This window comes from Cetorhinus maximus, chromosome 16, assembly GCF_964194155.1.
Source record: "Cetorhinus maximus chromosome 16, sCetMax3.hap1.1, whole genome shotgun sequence".
Taxonomy (NCBI): Eukaryota; Metazoa; Chordata; class Chondrichthyes; order Lamniformes; family Cetorhinidae; genus Cetorhinus; species Cetorhinus maximus.
In genome coordinates, this window is record NC_135894.1 from 11201122 (window position 1) to 11223125 (window position 22004).

The following is a 22004-nucleotide window of genomic DNA, read 5'->3' on the forward strand; positions in this document are numbered from 1 at the left end:
CTTGTCAAAAACTCAAAGATTTAATGTGATTCATCAAGGCCATCTTCTGCTTGGATTCCTTAAGCAAATTACTTTTGAAACAGTGGACATAATTTTCCATTACGCTGACAGAATATAAATACAGCCAGTAGAATAAGTTTCCAGTAATGGACTGCATCTCTTGTGCATCCCCCACTTTCTTCACCTTACCGCTGGTGGCCATGCCATTAGCTGTCTAGGCCTTAAGGCCTGGAATTTCTGAATGAAACCTCTTTGTCTCTCCGTTTCTCCCTTCTTTAAGAGGCTGCTTCAAACCCAACTTTTTGACTGAGGTTTTTGTCATCTTTCCTAATGTCTCCTTTTGTGACTTTGTGCGGGATTTTCCGGCCTCGCCTGCCACCGAGATCGTCTGATCCCGCTGAACATCAATGGACTTTTGGCTGGGGCATTGAATCTCCCGCAGCGGGTGCTGGCACAACCGGGCCGGAAAATCCCAGCCTTGGTGTCAATCCTGTGAAGTGCCTCAAGTCATTTTACTATGTTATTGGCGTTATATAAATGTACATTGTTGATGTTATTCTTTATCAACCTGATGGGCAACACACACACATTTGGCAAAAGGTGAGTTTCTACAGGTAATGAAACATAGAAACATAGAAACTAGGAGCAGGAGTAGGTCATTCGCCCCTTCGAGCATGCTCTGTCATTCAATTTGATCATGGCTGAACCTCTATCTCAACACAATACTCCCGCTCTCTCCTCATACCCCTTGATGCCTTTGGAGTCAAGAAATCTATCTGTTTCCTTCTTAAATATATTCAGTGATTTGTCCTCCACAGCCTCCTGTGGTAGAGAATTCCACAGGTCCACCACCCTCTGAGTGAAGAAGTTGTTCCTCATCTCAGCCCTAAATGGCCTACCACGCATCCTGAGATTGTGACCCCTTGTTCTAGAACCCCCAACCCGAGGAAATATCATCCCTGCATCCAGTCTGTCCAGCCCTGTCAGAAATGTATATGTTTCAATGAGATCCCCTCTCATTCTTCTAAACTCCAGTGAATCCAGGTCTAGTCGGCCCAATCTCTCCTCATACGACAATCCTGCCATCCCAGGAATCAGTCTGGTGAACCTTCGCTGCACTCCCTCAATGGCAAGTATATCCTTTCTTAGGTGAGAAGACCAAAACTGCACACAATACTCCAGGTGTGATCTCACCAAGGCCCTGTATAGCTACAGTAAGACACCCTTGCACCTGTACTCAAATCCTCTCGCAATGAAGGCTAACATACCATTTGCCTTCTTAACTCACCTGCTTGCTTGCTTTCAGTGATTGGTGTACAAGGACACCCAGGTCCCTTTGTAAATCAACATTTCCCAATCTATCGATATTTAAATAATACTCTGTCATTCTTATTTTTGTACCGAAGTGGATAACTTCACAATTATCCACGTTATATTGCATCTGTCATGTATTTTGCCCACTCGCTCAGCTTGTCTAAATCACTTCGAAGCCTCTTAACATCTTCCTCACCACTCACATTCCCACCTAGTTTTGTGTCATCAGCAAACTTGGAAATATTACATTTCTTTCCTTCATCAAAATCATTGATGTATATTGTGGATAGCTGGGGCCCAAGCACTGATCCTTGTGGTATCCCACTAGTCACTGCCTGCCATTCCGAAAAAGACCCATATTTTCCTACTTTCTGTGTTCTGTCTGATAATCAATCCTTGCCAATATATTATCCCCAATCCCATGTGTTTTAATTTTGCACACTAACTCTTATGTGGGACTTTATCAAAAGCTTTCTGAAAATCCAAATACACCACATCCACTGGTTCTCCCTTATCTAGTCTGCTAGTTACATCCTCAAAAAACTCCAGTAGGTTTGTCAGACATGATTTCCCTTTCATAAATCCATGTTGACTTTGTCTAATCCTGTTAATATTTTCTAAATGTCCTGTTATCACATCCTTTGTAATAGACTCTAGCTTTTTCCCTGCCACTGATGTTAGGCTAACCAGTCTGTAATTCCCTGTTTCTTCCCTCCCTCCTTTTTTAAATAGTGGGGTTACATTTGTCACCCTCCAATCTGCTGGGATTGTCCAGAATCTACAGAATTTTGGAATATGACAACCAACACATCCACTATTTCCACGGCCACCTCCTTTAGTACCCTGGGATGTCAATTATCAGGCCCTGGGGATTTATCGGCTTTCAGCCCCATTAATTTCTCCAGCACTGTTTTTGTAGCAATACTAACTCCCTTCAAGTCCTCCTCCTCGCTCGACCCTTGATTGCCTGGTATTTTGGGGAAGTTATTTGTGTCTTCCTCCGTGAAGACAGAGCTAAAGTAGTTGTTTAATTGCTCTGCCATTTCCTTGTTCTCTATTGTAAATTTTCCAGTTTCGGACTGTAAGGGACCTACATTTGTCTTAACCAACCTTTTTCTTCTTACACACTTATAGAAGCTTTTACAGTCCTCTTTTATCTTCCTTGCAAGTTTACTCTTTTACTGTATTTGTCCCCTCTTAATCAATCTCTTGTCCTCCTTTGCTGAATTCTAAACTGCTCCCAATCCTCAAGCTTGTTAATTTTTCTAGAAACTTTATATGACTCCTCTTTGGAACTAATACTATCCTTAATTTATTTTGTTAGCCATGATTGGGCCACTTTACCTGTTGTGTTTTTGCGCCAGAAAGGAATGTATAACTGTTGCAAAGCATACATTCGTTCCTTAGATATTAGCCATTTCCTATCCACCATCATGCCTTTTAATGAAGTTCCACAATCTATCTTAGCCAACTCACGCCTCATACTTTCGTAGTTTCCTTTGTTTAGACTTGGGACCTTAGTTTTGGATTGGACTACTCCACTTTCCAACCTAAGGAAGAATTCTTTCATGTTATGGTCACTGTTCCCTAAAGGACCCTGCACAACAAGATTATTAATTAACCCCTTCTCATTGCACAAAACCAAATCTAGGATAGTCTGTTCCCCAGTTAGCTCCTCGACAAACTGGTCTAAAAAAACATCTTGTACACACTCCAGGAATTCATCCACCACAGTATTATTGCTAATTTGGTTTGCCCAGTCTATATGTAGATTAAAATCACCCATGATCACTGTGGCACCCTTGTTACATGAATCTCCAATTTCCTGTTTAATACCATCCCTTACCGCTACTGTTTGGAGGCCTATAGACAATTTCCACTAATGTTTTCCACCCCTTGTTGCTTCTTAGCTCCACCCAGACTGATTGTACATCTAAATTTTCTGAGCAAATATCCCCTCTCACTATTGCACTGATTTCATCCTTAACTAACAATTCCACAATACCTCCTTTTCCTTTATGCCTGTCCTTCCTAAATATCGAGTACCCTTGGATATTCAGTTCCCAGCCTTGGTCACCCTGCAGCCATGTCTCCATAATCACAATCATCTTGTACACGTTTACATCTATTTGTGCTGTTAATTCATCTACCTTATTGCAATTGCTCCATGCGTTCAGATACAGTGCCTTTAGACTTGTCTTTTCACACATCTTTTTTGTACTATGACCCAATTGCTGCTAGCCTGTTTCCTCTGCCTTCCGCTTTTGCTTTTTACTTTTCTTTCTTTCATTTCTATCTTTATTTCCCTCTCTTGTGTCTCCACACTCAGGCTCCCATCCCCCTGTCACTCTGGTTTAAACTCTCCCTTACAGTACTATGAAGGGAATGAAGGGGAAAGGTCATTCACTGGCTTCAGCCCCATCCTTTCAGATTTGATCCCTGGGGCTGGGTTTTGCGGTTCCCCCCGTTGGCCCTGTTTTTGATGAGGAGACGCATAAAATATGTGGGTTGCCCAGTCCACCACCTTCCTGGCCCACCGTCATAATATGGTAGATGACCAGGCGGCCAAATTGGCAGTCAGGTTGCCATATTTAAATAAATAATTAAAGGTCAATTGAGCTTGTTACCAAGCAAATTGAGCGGGATGTTACGCTGCCCATGTCACAATGCAGTTGGCATGGGCATGAGTGGGCAGACTGTTTTTTGAAGCCAAGTTGAACAAAAGAGGGGAAGAAAGTATCACAGCATTGGTATCACAGTATCTTCACAGTGCAGAAGGAGGCCATTCAGCCCATCAAGTCTGCACTGGCTCTCTGAAAGGGCATTCCACATAGCCCCACTCCCCTGCCTTATCCCCGTAACCTTGCACATTCTCTCTTTTCAGGTAGCAATCCAAATCCCTTTTGAATACCTCAATCGAACCTGCCTCCACCACCCTCTCAGGAAGTTTGTCCCAGACTTCAACCACCCTCTGGGTGAAAAAGTTTTTCCTCACATCACATTTACTCCTTTTACCAATTATTTTGAATCTCTGCTCTCTAGTTCTTACAGTAAAGGGAGGCAAATCATTCGGAGGTGCCCTGTGCGCATTGGGGCACCATTCCCGAGGTGTAATTCGCCCCCCCCCACCCCTTATTCCTCACGGCCTGCCCTCCTAAACCTATCCCCCCCATCACCCTCTCCCCCTCCTTAGGTTCTCAGACCCCTCACCGCCCTAAAAGCCCAGTACTTACCTCCCTCCGGCAGCCATCACTTTTCTTCCTGCTCCTCCGAGGAGTCCTGGTAGAGGCCAGTACTGAGCTCCGGCATTGCCAGGGCTGCTGGAGCTGCCAGCCAATCTGATTGGCTGGCAGCTCTGGAGGGTGGGACTTCCGGTGCACTGAGGCGCAGAAGCCCCACTGTGAGCTAGCGTGACCATCCCCAGGCAGTGCACTATGCCTGTGAGATGGGCTTCTTCCAGATGCATCAGCTGCTGTCTGAGTTTCCTTCCAGGGTCATGTGCAATCCACCCATACCGCCACTCTCCACCCCCACTGTAATATGCAGCCCTTGCGTTCAAATTCCCCATAGACTGCTGGGATGAAAGCCTCCTCTCACTGCTGGATATACATGGCCTCGAGGAAGGTTTTTTTTATGAATGGGTTTACAATCTTCCCAATTTAAAGCTCAATTTAAGGCAGCCATGACATCAGCCATTGTGGCCTTAAGTCTCAGTACTTCCAAAGTGTACAAATTAACCCCTGACCACAAGTACTCTAAACAAATCCTTGCCCAGTGGGAGGTAAGAAAGTAACTCCAAGCACTGAGTATGTATCGATGTCCGCATCTCTGACTTTTAATTATTTCCCATTCAGTCCTTTCTCTTTCATTTTTTTTCATTTTTATTTGTTTGCAAAGAATAGTAGTGAGTCTAAGGATTGAGAGGGTTTTAGAAACCAACAAGGCCACCAAAATGTTGATAAAAGGGAAAAAAAGCAAATATGAGAGTAAAGGCCAGGAATATAAAAACAGGCTGTAAAAGCTTTTCTAACTTTATGAAAAGGAGGAGAGTAGCTGAAGTCTTACAGGCAGAGTCAGGAGAAATTATTATGTGGAATGAGGAAATGGCAGAGACATTGAACAAATATTTTGCACCTGTCTTTTCAGTGAAAGACACAAGTTACTTACCAGAAATAAAGGATAACTTAGGAGCTAATAAGAGTGAGGAAATTAAAGTAATTAAAATCATCAGAGAAAAAAGATTGTTGAATAGGAAGAAGTCACAAAGTTCACTCAGACCAATGTATTTCCTTCTGCTACTCACTGCAACAGAGGTTAACATTCTGGGGCATTGAAAGCAACGGAAAGTGTTTTTCATGATATTCACATTCTGTTGATGCACAGTTCATCAAAAGATGCATTTTAAAGAGTATTGTTATATAACTAGCTACCATGGTGATGAAAATGGAGTGTAGAAAATGGCCTAGAGTGACGCGTATGCTAACAGTGGAGGAAAAGGGAGTTTTTATGAGGTTATGTGCCCTCACCTGCTAACCAAGGAATCGGGGGTGCACTGATAAGATTAATGAATGGAGAATTGTGGGCAGCATGCCTGCATGCAATATGCTGATAAATGTGTGGCCAAGGGTGAAGCTTCCCACCAGCAATGTATAAGGATACCTGTAAATTATTCAAAATGTAATTTTTTATGTTATTCTTTCATGGGACGTGGGCCTCACTGGCAAGGCCAGCATTTGTTGCCCATCCCAAATTTCTGTTGAGAGCAGTTAAGAATCAACCACATTTCTGGGGTCCAAAGTCACATGTCGGCCAGACCAGGTAAGGAGGAGAGATTTCCTTCCCAAAAGGGCATTAGTAAACCAGGTGGCTTTTTACAACAACCAGTGATAGTTTCATGATCAACATTAATGAAAATAAGTTTCAATTCCAGATTTTTAAAAAATTGAATTAAATTCAAATTCCACCAGCTGCCATGATAGGATTTGAACCCATGGCCCCAAAGCATTACCTTGGGCCTCTGGATTACTAATCCAGTGACAACAGCATTTATACCATCATTCCCCAAAAGCTCCGGCTGTCCTACTTCCTTGTTCCTTTCCCAGCCAAGTAACTTCTAAATCCCGAATGGACTTTAACGGTGAGGGTTACCTGGAGATGCTTTCCTCTAACCAAAGCTAGGCAAATCTTCGAGTCTCATTTAAATCCTCATGAATGTGGTACTTTCAATATGAGCACAAGCCCCCACCCACATTCTATGTGATGGACAATAGAGACTGGTTGTCTCTATCTCTCTGCTCTCTCATTGTTAGACCCTTGCTGACCCTGTGTGTGGGGTTCAGTCATCTTTTTAGGAAAACCTGCAATCCAATCCTACAATGAATTCCTATGGACTCTTCTTCTCTCAAAGCTTATGTTCATGAGAATGTGAATTACATGGGTCTTGTATTGAGGTAGAAATGCTAATTAGTTAATCTTTAGATAGCTTAATTCTAGCTTTACCAGTTTCACTCTATCTTGAAATTAAACAGACAGTTTAAAGTGCGGAAGTTTACAAAACCTAACATTCCTAACACCCACCCTGGGACTTGGAGACTAAGGCCTGAATCTTTGCTCCCGGGTCAGGACAATTCCTGGCTCCACAAAGCCAATGCAGGAGAAAGTGCCTTGGCACATTTGGATTTTTGTTCTGGGGTGGGGGTGAGGGTGAGGGGGCCCTCTGGAAACACTACGGAGGCTGTTGGATGTGGAGGAGTGGTGGGTGGGAGGCCCACCTTGGTGCACTGGTACTTTGTCCAAGATTTTTAAAGAAGCAATAAAACAAAAAACAGCACCACTGTGCTCAACCCTCAGACCCCCTCACCCCTAAACACACCCCATGCTCCACCTGTGCCAACCAATGCCACTTCATGCCATCTACCCACCCCAATAGCCCCTTATACCTTCCATGCCAACATATTCCCTTGTACCCATCCCCAAGCCCCTCACCCACTATGCCAAATATGCCCCTCTACCCATCCCAATGGCCCCTCATAACCTCCATGCCAACCTATGCCCCTCTAACCACCCCCGTGGTTCCTCATACTCTCCATGTCAACCTATGCCCTTCACCAACTCTGCATGGCCCCTCATGCCCTCCAGGCCAACTTATACCCCTTACATTACCCCCATGGCCCTTTATAGCCCCTATGCCAACTTAGCATCAACTCATGTCAAAAAACACTCATTCATAAAAACTCATTCATTACATTTGTATTTCTTCAGCTACACCCTTATAAAAACAAACATTTCATTCAAGCACTTAGCCCCTTATAAAATCAAACAGTTTATTCAAGTGCTTAATCCATTATAAAAACATAGTCCAACTTCAAGAAGTCGATAACCACATGTAGCTGTCAATCAGACAGAGGAATGGCAGGCATCCCACTTTGATAATGGAAGGTTGTGGAATCAGTTATGCAGCACTAATCCAGTAATGAAAACCTTCAGGCTTACGTCAACAGACAGAGTGAAATAGCAAGCAATGGTTATTTTTAATACTCCACACAGCCTTTCCAAAGATTTAAAGGACAAGAGTTTTAAATGCCTTGACAGCTTGACAGTTGCTTTTAACAGTTGTTTTTGACACTTTTGACAGTCCCATTTGATATTTTTGACTGTTGCTTTTGATAGCTCTATTGACAGTTCTAATAACTTTATGTACTTTTTACTCACAGTCATGTCCATTTTTAACAATCCCAAATGGTGCCTTACCTCTCCCAAAGGGCACCTGGCCTCGCTTGTAGGTGTTCCAGGACCATATCCAAAGAGCTATCCTACAAAGTGGTACCTCACCTCTCCAAAGTACTCCTCAAAGTTTAGACCTCCTACCAAGTTCACTCAGCACACACCATGTTTCCAACTCCTGGCTAACAAAAATCAGACATGACTAGGGAGCTGCACCCAGAAAATACGCAATGCGCTAATCCTGATTCAGCTCCATTCCATCCCTCCCCCACGAAAATGGTAGGTGTGTTCAAGGGTTTGACTTACAGATTTTGGCCTCCTCTGCCATTGTTGCAATGACAGAGAGACTCTTTGTCGTTGCAAAAATCCAGGCCTAACAGCCTATCCGCTGTCAGATTTTGTCCTTATCTGCAGGTGTGAACACCTTGCACCTTCTTCCCAGTAAAACAAGCCTTTAATCTCTAACGAACAAGCCACTCAGGCTTGCTGTGAGCAGAATTCAGAACAAGTCACATGACCCCCTTCATTCCTCCATTTTACCCTAAATTAAAGACACCATCACAAAACTTAACGATCTTATAAACCCTCACATTTGTAACAATGGCATCACATTTGGAGAAATGCCTTTGCAAGTTGGAGTAGATTGACCCAAATTACCGCCTTATGATGCAGGACCTCAAATGAAGATATGGTTAAATAGAGTTTAATATGTACCGAAGGATGCATATAATAACTGGCCTTTCATCAGTGCAGAAATCACATTCTATCTGATGGGCTATTACCTAATTACCTATTCAGCCCACATTTAAATCCCACACAATATAGAATAATGCATATGAGATCACAAATGATTGAATGACTAATTTCTAATTGCTAAATAACTTCCATTTTTCTTTCAGAAAACTCCGCAAAGACTACCCCTCAAAGATTCTAATAAACCTTTGCACAGCCCTGCTGCTCCTCAATATGGTGTTCCTCATTGATTCTTGGATTTCTGCTTATGGTATCGAAGGTCTGTGTATCACTGTGGCTGCCTTGCTCCATTATTTCCTGTTGGTTTCCTTCACCTGGATGAGCCTCGAGGCCCTCCACATGTACCTGGCTCTGGTTAAGGTCTTCAACACTTATGTGCACCGATACATTTTGAAGTTCTGCATTCTTGGTTGGGGTGAGTATGCTGCGCAGTGTTCATGTACAAAATTAGCCACTGTTACACTGAGGGTAAACACGAGAGGCCTGTGTGTGCTAGTGTAACCTCAGAGAAGAATGTTCACACGTTAATTAACCTGTGCAGTATTTAGCGTCTAATACGCTCAGGAACATCTAGCAAAGCGAGGCCCAGGCGCTGAAAAAAATCAATGTGCCTCAGTGGCCATTCTGCAAGTGAGGATTTGCATCAGTGCAGATCCCACTACTGTCCTCATTTGATGTCCACCCACTCGTTTATCAACACTGGGGACATTGCTGGATATTAATCAGGACTTGCAAACCTAGCCAATACATCACTCTCTCACCCAGGGCTATTGACACCAATTGTATCACTCTGCCACCGCACCAGGCAAGGCTCAGCTAATCTCAAACTCATGAATATTAAGCCCCTTTCTTTTCTTTTGTCTGAATATAGGTTATGTGAAGTCTGAAAAATTTGAAACATTCCAACCCCCCACCTCACATCCTTTTCCCATCTTAGCTGCTACCTCCTTCCCGCACCCTGTTGTTATCAGTTAAACCCAAGGGAAAAAAGCCGATTGCTTTTCTGAATATTTCCTTCAAATCTGCTGATACCACCAAGCGTCATTATTAAAATGCACCTTTTAAGGTAGTAGAACCTTAAATATGAGATGAACAGCATGGTGCATTACGTCAACAGGAACTGCAATATGATGCACAGGAACTTAACAACTGCCAAAGATACAATAATACCAGTGCACCTGTTACAATACTTACTGCTAGTGTATAACAGCTGACAGTGCAAAATAGTTGATAGAGTTGTGCCTGTGCTCCACAGAAGATCCAACAGTGCCAGTGTGAAATAATTGATATGACAGTACCAGCAAGCAATATAGCTGATATAATAGTTCCGGTACAGTGCTAATGTACTACAGCTGAATCAAGAGGATGAGTGTGCTACTGTTAACACAATAGTTCCAGTGCACTATTTCCACCACTTAAAATTTAAGGGCTTTATCATTTTAAAAAGCAGCATTCAATAAATAAATGTGCTGATAGTGTTATAATCTCCATAGAGATCAATAACTTTTATAAAAATATTCAAACTTCTAGCAACTAACTGAAAAGATCATGTGACATGGTTTCAAGTTTTAAGACTTTTACTGTAACAAACAAATTAAGAACAACATTGATTAGACACTATTTTTGTAAGCAATTTACACTTGAAGCCACAGAAAGGAACATTTCCTTTAACTTTTAACACGACTGAAAATTCCACACCACAGTTATGCTTTACAATGTTCCTTAAGTAGATGTTATTTTCCCCAGAGCCAGTTCAAAGTGATTCTTAGCTCCCACTGGCCTGCATCCTCATTCCTTTCCTAGCTAGGTAACTTCTAAATCCAGAATGGACTTTAACTGTGAGGGTTATCCTGGAGATCACGTCCTCTAACAAAAATAGGCGAATCTTTGAGACTCATTTAATCCTCATGAATGTGGTCTTTTCAATCTGAGCGTGAGCCCCCACTCACATTCTGCATTGCCTTTATCACTCCTTTCCCATTCTCAGATCCTTCCAGACTGACCCCATGTGTGAGTTTCAATAATATTTTTAGGAAAACCTGCAACCCAATCCTGCAGTAAACTTCTATGGGCTCTTCCTCTCTCAAAGCCTATCTCCATGGCAACATGAATCACATGTGTCTTGTATCCAGGTAGAAATGCTAATTAGCTATCCTTTAGACTCCCAACTTCATTCTGTCTTGAAGATAAACAGACAGTGCAAAGTATAACAGTTTACAAACTTGACGTTCCTAACACCTCTCTGGGGCTTGGAGACTAACAGTCTATTCACCGTCTGCAGAGCTGCTTTTACCAATGTTTACAGGTGTGGTTACCTTGCACCTTTTCCCCAGTAAAACAACCTGGGCCCTCCGCTTTGATGCCTAACAACCAAGCCACCTAGGCTTGCTGTCAGCAAAATTCAGAACAAGTCACATAAACCCCTTCATTCTTCCATTCTAACTGAAGACACAGGCCGGGATTTTCCATGCCCACTGGCATCGGGCGTGTTCAGTAGTGTGAGCGGAAAATATGGTGCGATCAGTTTCACAATGGCGTGAAACCAGTTTGCGATTGTCCACTCAGCCCGGCGATGGTGGGCCGTGTCCTCCACCACTGGACGTCGGGAGCTCATTGTAATACATCAGCATTTCATTTGAAGGCCAGCCCGCTGGAATCGTCTCCCCCCCACCCCGCCCCCGCTGGATCATCCATCCACATGGGTGGGAAAGCACGCCGGTGTAGAACACGTCTTGACAAGTGTGGTGTGTAGAAGTTGGGACTTACCCATCAGGGTCTTGCTCACATCGCGGGCATCCGAGGAGCAGAAGATGCTGGAGCCCAACAGCAACGACACGCTGGAGGAACATCCATGGCATGATGGGTGGATTCTCATGGACATGGCTCTGATGCAAAGTAGCTTAGCAAAATTGGAAAGTCATTGTTGAGGATCTGCTCACAATACATGATGGCCGAGGGAGTGGAAGAGGAAGGTCTAGGATCGGCTGGGAGAGGAAGAGGTGTCAGGGAGGGTGGTGAGGTTGGTAGGGGGGAAATGAAGGTGTTGGGCGGAGGATGGGAGTGGGGGGAGCGAGTACAGGGAGATGGTGTACGGGGGAGGTGGGGTTAATGGGGAGAAGACGGCAGTTGGGGAGGTAGGTGTAAGGGGGGTGGAAGGTGTAAGGGAATGAGTGTGCAGGGGAAGGAATATGGAGAGGGGAGGGAGTCCAGGGGAAGGAGGGAGTGCAGAGAGGGGAGGGAGTAAAGGAGGATGAAGAAGTAAGAGTGGAGGAAGGAGTTGGGAAGGGGGAAGGAGTAAAGCTAAAGAGGAAGGTGTCTGAGGGAGCCAGGGAGGAGGAAGGAGTAAGGCTGGAGGAAGAAGTGAGGCTGGAGGAAAAGGTAAGGCTGGAGGAAGGAGTCAGGGAGGGGGAAGGACTAAGGGTAGCGGAAGAAGTGATGGGTGGTGGAAGGAGTCAGGAAGGGGAGGGACTAAGCTTGGGGGGAGTCCAGGGGGTTGGGAGGACTAAGGGGGAGGAAGGGGTTTGCGGGGGGGGATGGGGTTCCAAGGGTGGGGGGGGGGGTCTGGAGGGGGGAAGGGGTCTTGATGGGGGAGGTGAAGGTGCCAGGGAGGGGTCTGTTAGGTCCATGAGTGCCTCCTGGGGATCGAACTGAGGGTGGGCTTGGTATGAAGGAATGGTGAGAATGACCGAGGGCAATGTGAAGCAGTAGGGCGGGTCAGTGAGGGTTCGACAGTGGTGGTAGAAGGGACAGCGAGGGTGGTAGGTGGGGACTCGGAGGCAGACAAGGACCCTGGGGGTGGGAAGGAGGAGGTCGGGGAGGTGAATGTGGATGGGGGTGGGTTTTTCAGGAAAGAACGAAATGTGCACGTTCACCTGGACATCCCGGAAGGGAAAGGGTTGGGGCTGGTAGGTCACGGAGGGAGGTGGAAGATGATGCTGGCGGGGGTGGGGGGTGGTGATCAACTGTGATGGGGGAGAGGAAACGTTTGGGGTGCTTACAAAAAACTGAATCAAGGCCATGCTGTTTAAATCGAAAGTGAAACGAAATGAGAGTCATGGTGGGCGAGATCAGGTGCTGCGTGGGAATGTGCTCATTGGGTGGGTGGAGATGCAGGTCAGCTCAGATGGACAACTGAAAGTGAACCCTAGCAGCCAGCATTCAAAATGCTCGGGACATTAAGGTGAGTGTGCCCTGCCACAAACATACTTTTCCCTCCAGAATCACTCGCCGGCTGGCTGCTCCTCCTGCGGTGATAGGGGATGAGGTTGAGGGGCTCACAGGCAAAGGGGACTTGGAAGGAGAGGACAGCCTCTGAGATGACCCAGGGGTGTCCAGCTGCTGCCCCTCCTCCCTTCGGGTCCTAGAAGGGGGATCGAGGTGCCCCTGTTTCCCTCTCGCGTTGCCACTGAAGAAACTCACCCAAAGCTCCTGCGATGGAGTGCAGATCTGCACACATCTCCGTGTTCTGCTGGACCAGGGTCTCCATGCAATCTGCCTTCCCCCTCATGGAGACCTCCACACACGCACATGTGGGCACCGCTTCATCAGACAACAGGCGGACGCACTCCTCTGACTCACATGCCACTCTGTTGAGAGCTTCCAATACTCTGCGTGTTGTTCCCCCACCTTTTGCTGACTCTCCATGATGAATTGGAAGGCCAAATCCAGAGATTCGTCATCTGACCCGGACAGATGTCTCTTCCCCAGCAGTCCTCCGAGTGCCGGGGAGCTCGGCTGAACCTGCCTCCCCCTGCTGCGGACATGTGTCCGTGCAGTGACCACCAGATTGTGAACCCGAGCCTGCTCTAGATCTAGGTCCCACTGAAATGTGTGTTTCTGTGCTGGTGGAGGGTGTGGGTAAGCGCTGTGATGGGTCTTCCAGGCTGCTTATTTCTATCTCTTTACTAGAGGAGGTGTCTTCTTGGCTGCAGATGAGGGACTGTTCCTGGATGGAGCTGAGGGGCTGGCTGGCTGAGGGTGTCGGTCCATTGGCAGAGCTCCCTGTGAACCAAAGTAGAGATAATAGTACTTGGCAGCACGGTCAAAAGCAGGAGAGAGAGCACTCACAGTTGCATTGAGAGGGGGATGATGTGGTGCAGGATCCTCAGGTGGGTGTTCACCACCAACCTCCCTGTCACCGCAGGCAGGGTCCACGTCCTCACCAGTCAGCGAGATGGCACACTCCTCAAAGTGAGTGAGGGATCTAATGTGGACCACGGGCTGGGACCTCTCCCTGCTGATGTGAGCCAGCTTCTCCAGCATGGAAACAGATGGAGAGAGTGTGAGCAGGACACATGGCACTGAGTGGAATGTTTGTGTGGTGAGAGGAGCCATGGACAGGATGAGGATGTGAGCTCGAGAGGATATGAGCCTGATGGAGATGTGAGGGTGTGTGTGAGAGTTAGTGGGGTTGTCCCTTGAGGTGTGAGATCCCTGTGGATGTTTGATGGTTTGTGAGTGTGTGAGTTGAGAGCGATGAGAAGAGTGATTTACCCTGGTGGAACAGATGAGGCCATTCATCCTGTAGTGGCACTGGGTGGCTGTCCTCTTTTGCAGGGCATTGGTGCCACTGCCTGCCATGCTAGATTGGTGATGCCGCTGTCTGTCGTGTGGCCAGAGCGGGGGTAGAGGACACTATGGGCGGGCCTCCACGATGTCCAAAAGACATTCCAGTGACACGTCATTAAGCCTGGGGGCTGCAGTCTTTTTGCCTTTCGTGGACACTGTCGCTGCAGTAGTCGTGGGCTGGAAGCACTGAGAGGTGTGCGTGAGGCTGGACTTTAAATAAGGCGCCTGGCGTGATGAAGCAGTGACGTGATGGTATGGCGGGCAAATGAGAGCCCGCCCGCCATCGAAACGATGTGTTTCCCGGAATGTATAACTAATGCGGCGGGTTTGGGACGATATGGCGTGAAAACCCACTATTGCAGCTGGAGCGTGAAACGTCTTTTTACATGCCCGCTACCGCACTTAGTGCAAATCTGGGATAATTCCACCCACAGTCACAAATCACAACAATCATATAAAACCTCACATTTGTAACAATAGCATCACATTTAGAGAAATATTTCTGCAAGTGCGAGTGGATTGATCTGAATGACTGCCTTATGTTTTATGGTGCAAATCTCAAATACTACAGGGTTCAATGAATTATTCTTGGTTTATTTCAGTACTGAACTGCAGAAGGATTCACTGTTCAGTAATAGCATTGATACGGAAATACTTGGGCTAAATTACTGCTGTACAACTGACAGCTATGAAGATGGAGCTTGCTAACAGTTTTCTTCTTCCTATCTTAACTAGGCATTCCTATTGTGGTGGTGGCCATTATACTTTGCACTGATACAAAAAACTATGGATTTGGAGAATATGGAAAACAGACCAATAGCAGTTTGGACGCATTGTAAGTGAGCAAGCTGGAGGATGGCTGCTGGTATCAAACAGTTAACTACATTCTTTTGTACTGCTGTGTTTTCATTTCAGATAAATAGCAATACAAATATTATTTATGCACTCGTTACACTGTCTCTTGTGAAATGTTCCATCTGGGCACTAAATGAAGTGAAATCGTAAACACATTTACAACCTTGTAATACATGGCACATGGCAGAAGGTGGCCCTTCTAGTTGTTATTATTCATTTTAATTGTTAGTACGGGCACTGAGATCTTTAGTAGCACCTAACTAGTCCAAAATAAAATGAGATTCCTTACTGAATACACTTCATATTATAAGCAGTTTGATCTTATAATTAGCCAGGAAAAATATAATTCTATTCTCCTTCTCTCCCCAATTTATTTGTGATTAGGTGAGGGAAATTGGTGCAGGGAATACACATTTTAATGATTTGCCTCAATAATATGCTTCAGCCAACCTCAGGAGAGTCCCAGAGCAGAGCTTTGAGTAACAGGAACATATATTGCACACGGGGTACCAAATGCCAGTCACAGCTCACATGATTTCTACCCATTAAAATTAGTGGAGGCAAATGGTGTGTCACAGCTATAAAGGCCTGCTGAGCTCCAGGCCCAAATTCTTGAATGTGAGGTGGGGACGGGAGAGGCAAATCTAGTGGGAGTTAACTCATTGGCCTCAGTTCCCTGAGCTAAGAAAGGGAACAAATTTAACTAAGGTGGCCCTGACTTTTGGCTTTACTGTCGGATGGTCATTTTGGCACAGCACCTATTGCTGCCTTTCCCACTAGCATTCAGGCTGTCACTATTTTGATGGGCTCCTCGATATGAGTGGCCATAGGCACCTCCTGAGAACAGGTTGCTCCTTCAGTGTATCTTTGAGCAGGTGAATGAGCAGATTCAGTTGTGATGCCTTGAGCAACATGTTGAAGGGAAGTTGGTACCCCTTCGAGCTACAATCCAGTAAAAATCAATTGCATTGGTGGACAGCAAAGTGAACTGGGAGAACAAACACATTGTTATTGGCTCACAATTGATTGATCCGCATGTTAATTGCTCTTATTTGACTTTAAGAAACGTGGAATTGAAAGCTGTAATAATTACTTATGTAGCTCAATGTTAAATTTTGTTGACAACACTCCTGTGAGGTGCCATGACATGTTTTATTATGTTAAGGATGCTATTACAATACAAGTTGCTGTTGTTCTTTTGTTTAAATAAAAAATATCTTCGACAGATCTTAAAACCATTTTTTAATCTCTTTTGTGCTCTCCTCCTGCATTTTAGCTGCTGGATCAACAATGACACAGCGTTTTATGTTTCTGTGGTTGGCTATTTCTGCATAATGTTCCTCGTGAACCTCAGTATGTTCATTGTGGTCCTGATTCAACTGTGCCAACTGAAAAGCAAGAAGATGCATCGCAATGCACAGAGCAGCGTGTTACGAGACCTGAGAAGTGTGGCTGGCCTCACCTTCTTACTAGGAATCACCTGGGGATTTGCCTTCTTTGCATGGGGCCCAGTTAACCTTGCGTTTATCTACCTCTTTGCCATCTTCAATACTCTACAAGGTACACCCACTTTAATTTTTGCTGCCTCAGTTGAACAAACACTTGTTAAAATTAACCACTGTAACTGACTGCGTCCTGCCAGTCAGACCCATTCAGTTCGCCAGAGGACTGGCCCTGGCATTTGGCTGTATTGCTGGGCGGGAAGGAAGATGTTGTGTGATGAACGTTTTGGCACATCTGTCTTTCCCGCTGGTATTCAGTCTGCTGGGATCTTTGACATGAGTGGCCATATGTAGACATCTGCTGTAAATAGGTTGGCACCTCATTAGTCCATGAAAATATGATTCCTATACTGTCAAGAAGATCCCAGTGCAATTGTCAGCCACCATTGGAGATATGGACCATGCATGCTATTCCCGTTGGGACTTAGCCTTGAGTGGCTTAACCAGAGGCCCTTGCAGAGCTGCTGCAAGCCACTCAGCAAAAGGGGTAAAAAGGTTTGCAAATGATTATTATGGGGCTTGGAGGAACATCAATGCTAGAATTAAAGACCACTCCAGTCAGCAAGACCTTCGAAGTGGGAAAGCAGGTGGCTAATGAATGCAAATGTGGCCTGCACATGAAAATTGATCAGGCCTCTTGCCAGCGACATCAGTGTGCCTGCTCTGCCCACTGCATGTCGGCAGTGTTGGCATGTGTTGGCAATCAGCCAACATTTTGAGGACAGCTCACAGGCACAGAAATTGGGGGCTTTCCCTGCACCTCTGGTTCATCATTTCCTTTGCCTGAAAGGTGAATGCTGAGGCTCGCCAGATATTGGGCCTCAGGTCTCATTATAATAGAGCTGGTGTCACATCAGAGCCTACAGGTGTACGATATCGGCCACTGCTAGAGTCACAGTGGCCCTCAGGCATGTGATTCCAGGAGGTGGGCCTAGGATTATGGCCAGCATTTCGGGTAGTGTTTCTATTTACTCCACCAAAGCTCTTCATAATTTTGAACAACTCCGTTAAATCTCCCCTGCTCAGTAACTTCCCCTTTAGCAGGATCACACGTGTAGGGCAAGCTCCTCTGTGTTTATTTCAATACACTGTACCTTATCACCATGCAGCCCACATGCTTCTTTCTAGCAAAACAATCCAGGTTTCCCCTTAATCTTTAACATCCACGTCACCCAGGCCTGTTGTTAAGCAGACTTCAGATCAGGTCACATGACTCCCTTCATTTTTACCTTAAACTAAAGATACAGTCCCAAAACATAACAATCTTATAGACCTCAAAACTGTAACAATACTCTTAACTTGCTTGGAGGAGTGCAGCTCCAACAACACTCAAGAAGTTCAGGACAAAGCAGCCCGCTTGATTGGAACCCTATCCACCACCTTCAACATTCACTCCCTCCACCACCAGTGTACCGTTGTTGCAGGTTGCACCATCTACAAGATGCACTGCAGGAACTTGCCGAGACTTCATCAACAGTGCCTTGCACACCCAGAACCTCTACCATTTAGAAGGATGAGGGCATCAGGCCCATGGGAATACCACTACTTCCAAGTTCCTCTCCAAGTCACATACTAGCCTGGCTTGGAAATATATATATCTTGTTCATTTATCATTGCTAGGTCAAAATCCTGGAACTCCCTCTCTAACTGTGGGAGCAGCATCACTTCATGAACTGCCGTGGTTTAAGAAGGCAGCTCATCAGCACTTTCTCAAGGGCAATTAACAATGGGCAATGAATGCTGGCCTTGCCAGTGACAATGTGAATGAATGAATAAAGAAAAAAGGAAATTAACCAAATTTATCTTTGTGCAGGAACCTTTATCTTCATTTTTCACTGTGCGGCCAAAGAAACTGTTCAGAAACAGTGGAGGAGGTATCTATGCTGTGGCAAGTTGAGGCTAGCTGAAAATTCAGGTGAGACAGTCTTAAAATAGCAACTAGAGGCATATTCTCAGGTACCTGTCACATTGTTTAGTATTCCTCAACCAACGTCTACCTGGGAGGGCCACTCCCAGGAATGGTGTATCATGCTGCATCACAGTGTGATAGAACATGGTCTCCTCCTTTAGTTTCCCAAGTACAGGAAGTGAATTATTTTTCATCCACTTCATAGATGAAGCCCGACCACCTTATTGAGTATCACTCTAGGCACTGATTATATAATTCACCAATGAAGTCAAAATTGGAACTTCTGGATTAATATACCTGGACCCAAACCCTACATATACCTTGTTTTTCAAGGTGCTTACTATTTCTGAAATTCTTTTGCACTGTGAAGAACTAAAATCATTAGTTCATAGGGTGAACTTTGCAAGTGCCAGGCACTTTGAAGATAACAACATACATGAAAATAAACCGCTGCAATAAAGTCCTTGTAAACAAGAAGACCTATTTCATGATAACCACTCCTCTCACCATGTTGCACACTCACTTATTTAACAGGGTATTAAAGAGAATACCACTTAGCTAACAAACTAGCTTTGTGCTGTTCCAGAAAGTTTTAGCCATTAGATGCTAACCCTGGAAAATGAGATGAGCTACTGGTTGACTATTTTCTGCCCAACAGCTCAGTGGAATTGTTTGACTTCCTCCACTTGCATCAGGTGTCTGCCTTCCGATTTCAATAACAGAAATAAAAGAAATTTTAAAGTAGTTGCTTGGTAGTAGAGAACTTGAGTATCGCTGAAAAAAGAGACATGCTATCAAAGCTTTTCATTTTGCATTCATCAGGACAGATTCACAAGAATACCAAATATCAAAGGGAAGAACAATTTATACTGCATGAGAAGAGGGTGCTGACTGGTTAGCAAATGGACTCTGGTAGAGGCCATGGAGAATGCACCAGCGAACGATTAACTTCCAAGCTTTAGTTTAAATTCAAACCAGGCAGGTTGACTCTGAGTGGTCAAAGCATTGCCATCAGGAATAAACCAGGAAATAGCAATGCAGCCATCCAATAGATATCGCTCCCAATGTCTAACAGTTGGCAGAGTCAATATTGCAAATTTTACACTATTGCCCAAAGAGAAAATTAATCCAATGAAAACGATTAAAGTAGAAAAGGAACGGGAAGCATTTGTATATGATCTTGCGGTACAACTCAGGGTATCTTCTTTAAATACACTGTTGTTTATTTGACAGACTGGAGCAGAACAGCAACAAATAACACAAAGAAGCTGCAGCCTCTGGTCCAAGCCATCTCTCTGTCATCAACTTCAAATAACTCCTTACAGTCCACCTCCTCCCTTTATCCAGTCCGGGACTACTCCTGTCACCCCATTGTGAATGGTGAGAATAGCCAACAAGATATGTATCTGGCGATTGCTGTTTGACTGAGTTATAACGGAATAATGAGTTTCAGCTTGTTATAATTTGATGTCCATGTTTAGGCTTGGAATGCATTATGTGAAGGGGCAGTAAATGTAGATTCAGTAATAATTTTCCAAAGGGAATGAGGTACATACATGAGAAGGAAAAAATACAGGGCTATGAGGTCAGAGCAGGGGAGCAGGACTAATTTGACAGCTCCTTCAAAAAGCTGATGCCGGCAAGATGGGCTGAATGGCCTCCTTCAGTGCTGTAATTGTTTGACTCTGATTAAGGCAATGTTTTCTGCTGCTTAGCTCCAATGATAGCAGGATGAGCATTAGAAGATCCAGAGATAAGCTGAAATCATTTCATTTCCTTTGTCTGCACTACTCCCCAAAATAGGACAAGTAAAATGGATAATAAAGTAGTTATTTTTAATTGGCTGTTGCCTGCAAGCCTTGCCAATGAGTTTTCAGGGAAAATCATGTAGATAAGCCAGTTTTTTTTTTAACTGGGGTAAATTAAAACAACCAAGTAAGAATCAGCCCAACCATTAAGTTGGAGTCAGTTCTATGATAAGGCAGCTAAACTCTTTTGCAGATTTCTGTTCAATGTGGATCTTGCTGTAATTAGTACATTAATGCTGTAAATGGTTCAGTGTTGCTGTTGGTAACAGAACGTGCTAGGGTACAAGACTGCCTTGGAGACAAACCACTCCACAATCTCCCTCACCAACTACCATCCGGCTGTTACAGGCCACTGTACTAACTCTGGTATGTTAAACAACTGAGCACAGCTCCACTCACCAGCACGTCAAACAAATGGGCAGTAAACTGCTAGAAGCAGCTGCAGCTGCATGTTCCAATTTCCCTCAAAGGAAATGGAGAATCTTAGGCCAGGATTTTTGCTCCCGGCAGCAAAGGGACATTTCCCGGCACCGCGATCCCAACCTGGGTAAACGAGGCCTGGAAAATTGGGATTTTCACTCTTTTGGGCGGGGGTTGGGTGGAGGGGTGGGTGGGGGTGGGGGGGTGGGGGGAGGGGGGGGTGGGTGGACTGGGTTAGAAGTCAGGCCTGCTGCCCCCCAGGCTGCCACGTGCTTCAAAGCTTTGTTGAATTTATTTTCAAAATGATTAAAACAAAAACAGTCCTCCAGCCCTCACTCCTCACACCCTCTCACCACCCACCCACACAGTCCCCATTCCCCAGCCATATCAACCTCATGCCCTCACCCACCCCCATGGACCCTCATATTCCCTATGCCACCCTATGCCATCTTAGTGCCAACGCATGCCACCATATGCCCCCCATCCGCCACACTTTGCTCTTAGCCCCTCCATGCCAACTCATCTAGTACCCACAATGGGAAAACCTCAGGAGCCATGCTGACATAAAATAAAGTTACACATCTATTGATGATGTCACTATTTTTAAAAATCTAATTGACCAAAAAAACCTTCAATACATTGAAATTCCTTCAACTAATCTCTTATGAAAACAAACATTTCTGTTCAATAACCACCTGGAGCTGTCAATCAAACTGCTCATTTAAAAGGCACCCCACTGTGATAATGTTAGGTTATAAAATTAGTCATGCAGCACAAATTCTGTAATGATCATCCTTAGGCTCATGTCAACAGACAGTGAAATATCAAGCACTGATTTTTTTAAAAAAAAATCTATGGGCAGGATTTTATGTCCCGCAGGCGGGTGAGTGCCCAACCCGATTGGGCATAAAATAATGCACGATGTCGTTGGGCTAGCGTCCCAATGCCATCGCACACTCTCGCCATACTTCGGTTGGTGGGCGGTGTGAGAGTCAGCAAGAGGCCTTTTAAGGCCCTTAATCAATTAAGTTAGACCTATTTTTTGCTGCCCAGTCAACTGTTCGGTTGGCGGTGGGCGAATCGGCTGGGCGGCTTTTGCATTTTTTAGGAACCCTCTTCCATGGTGGGGATGAGATTTCCAACAGTAATTAA

General features: G+C 45.0%; 1 protein-coding gene across 1 annotated transcript in view; it reads left to right on the plus strand.

Moving 5' to 3' along the window:
• The window catches only part of LOC144691355 (uncharacterized), a 215509-nt gene that overhangs the window by 186119 nt on the left and 7386 nt on the right, over window positions 1-22004 (plus strand). Inside the window, exons 31-35 of the mRNA XM_078559369.1 lie at window positions 8937-9205; window positions 15094-15193; window positions 16490-16773; window positions 18529-18630; window positions 19858-20004. Of these exons, the coding sequence (XP_078415495.1) occupies window positions 8937-9205; window positions 15094-15193; window positions 16490-16773; window positions 18529-18630; window positions 19858-20004 (902 nt within the window). The remainder of the gene's footprint in view (window positions 1-8936; window positions 9206-15093; window positions 15194-16489; window positions 16774-18528; window positions 18631-19857; window positions 20005-22004) is intronic.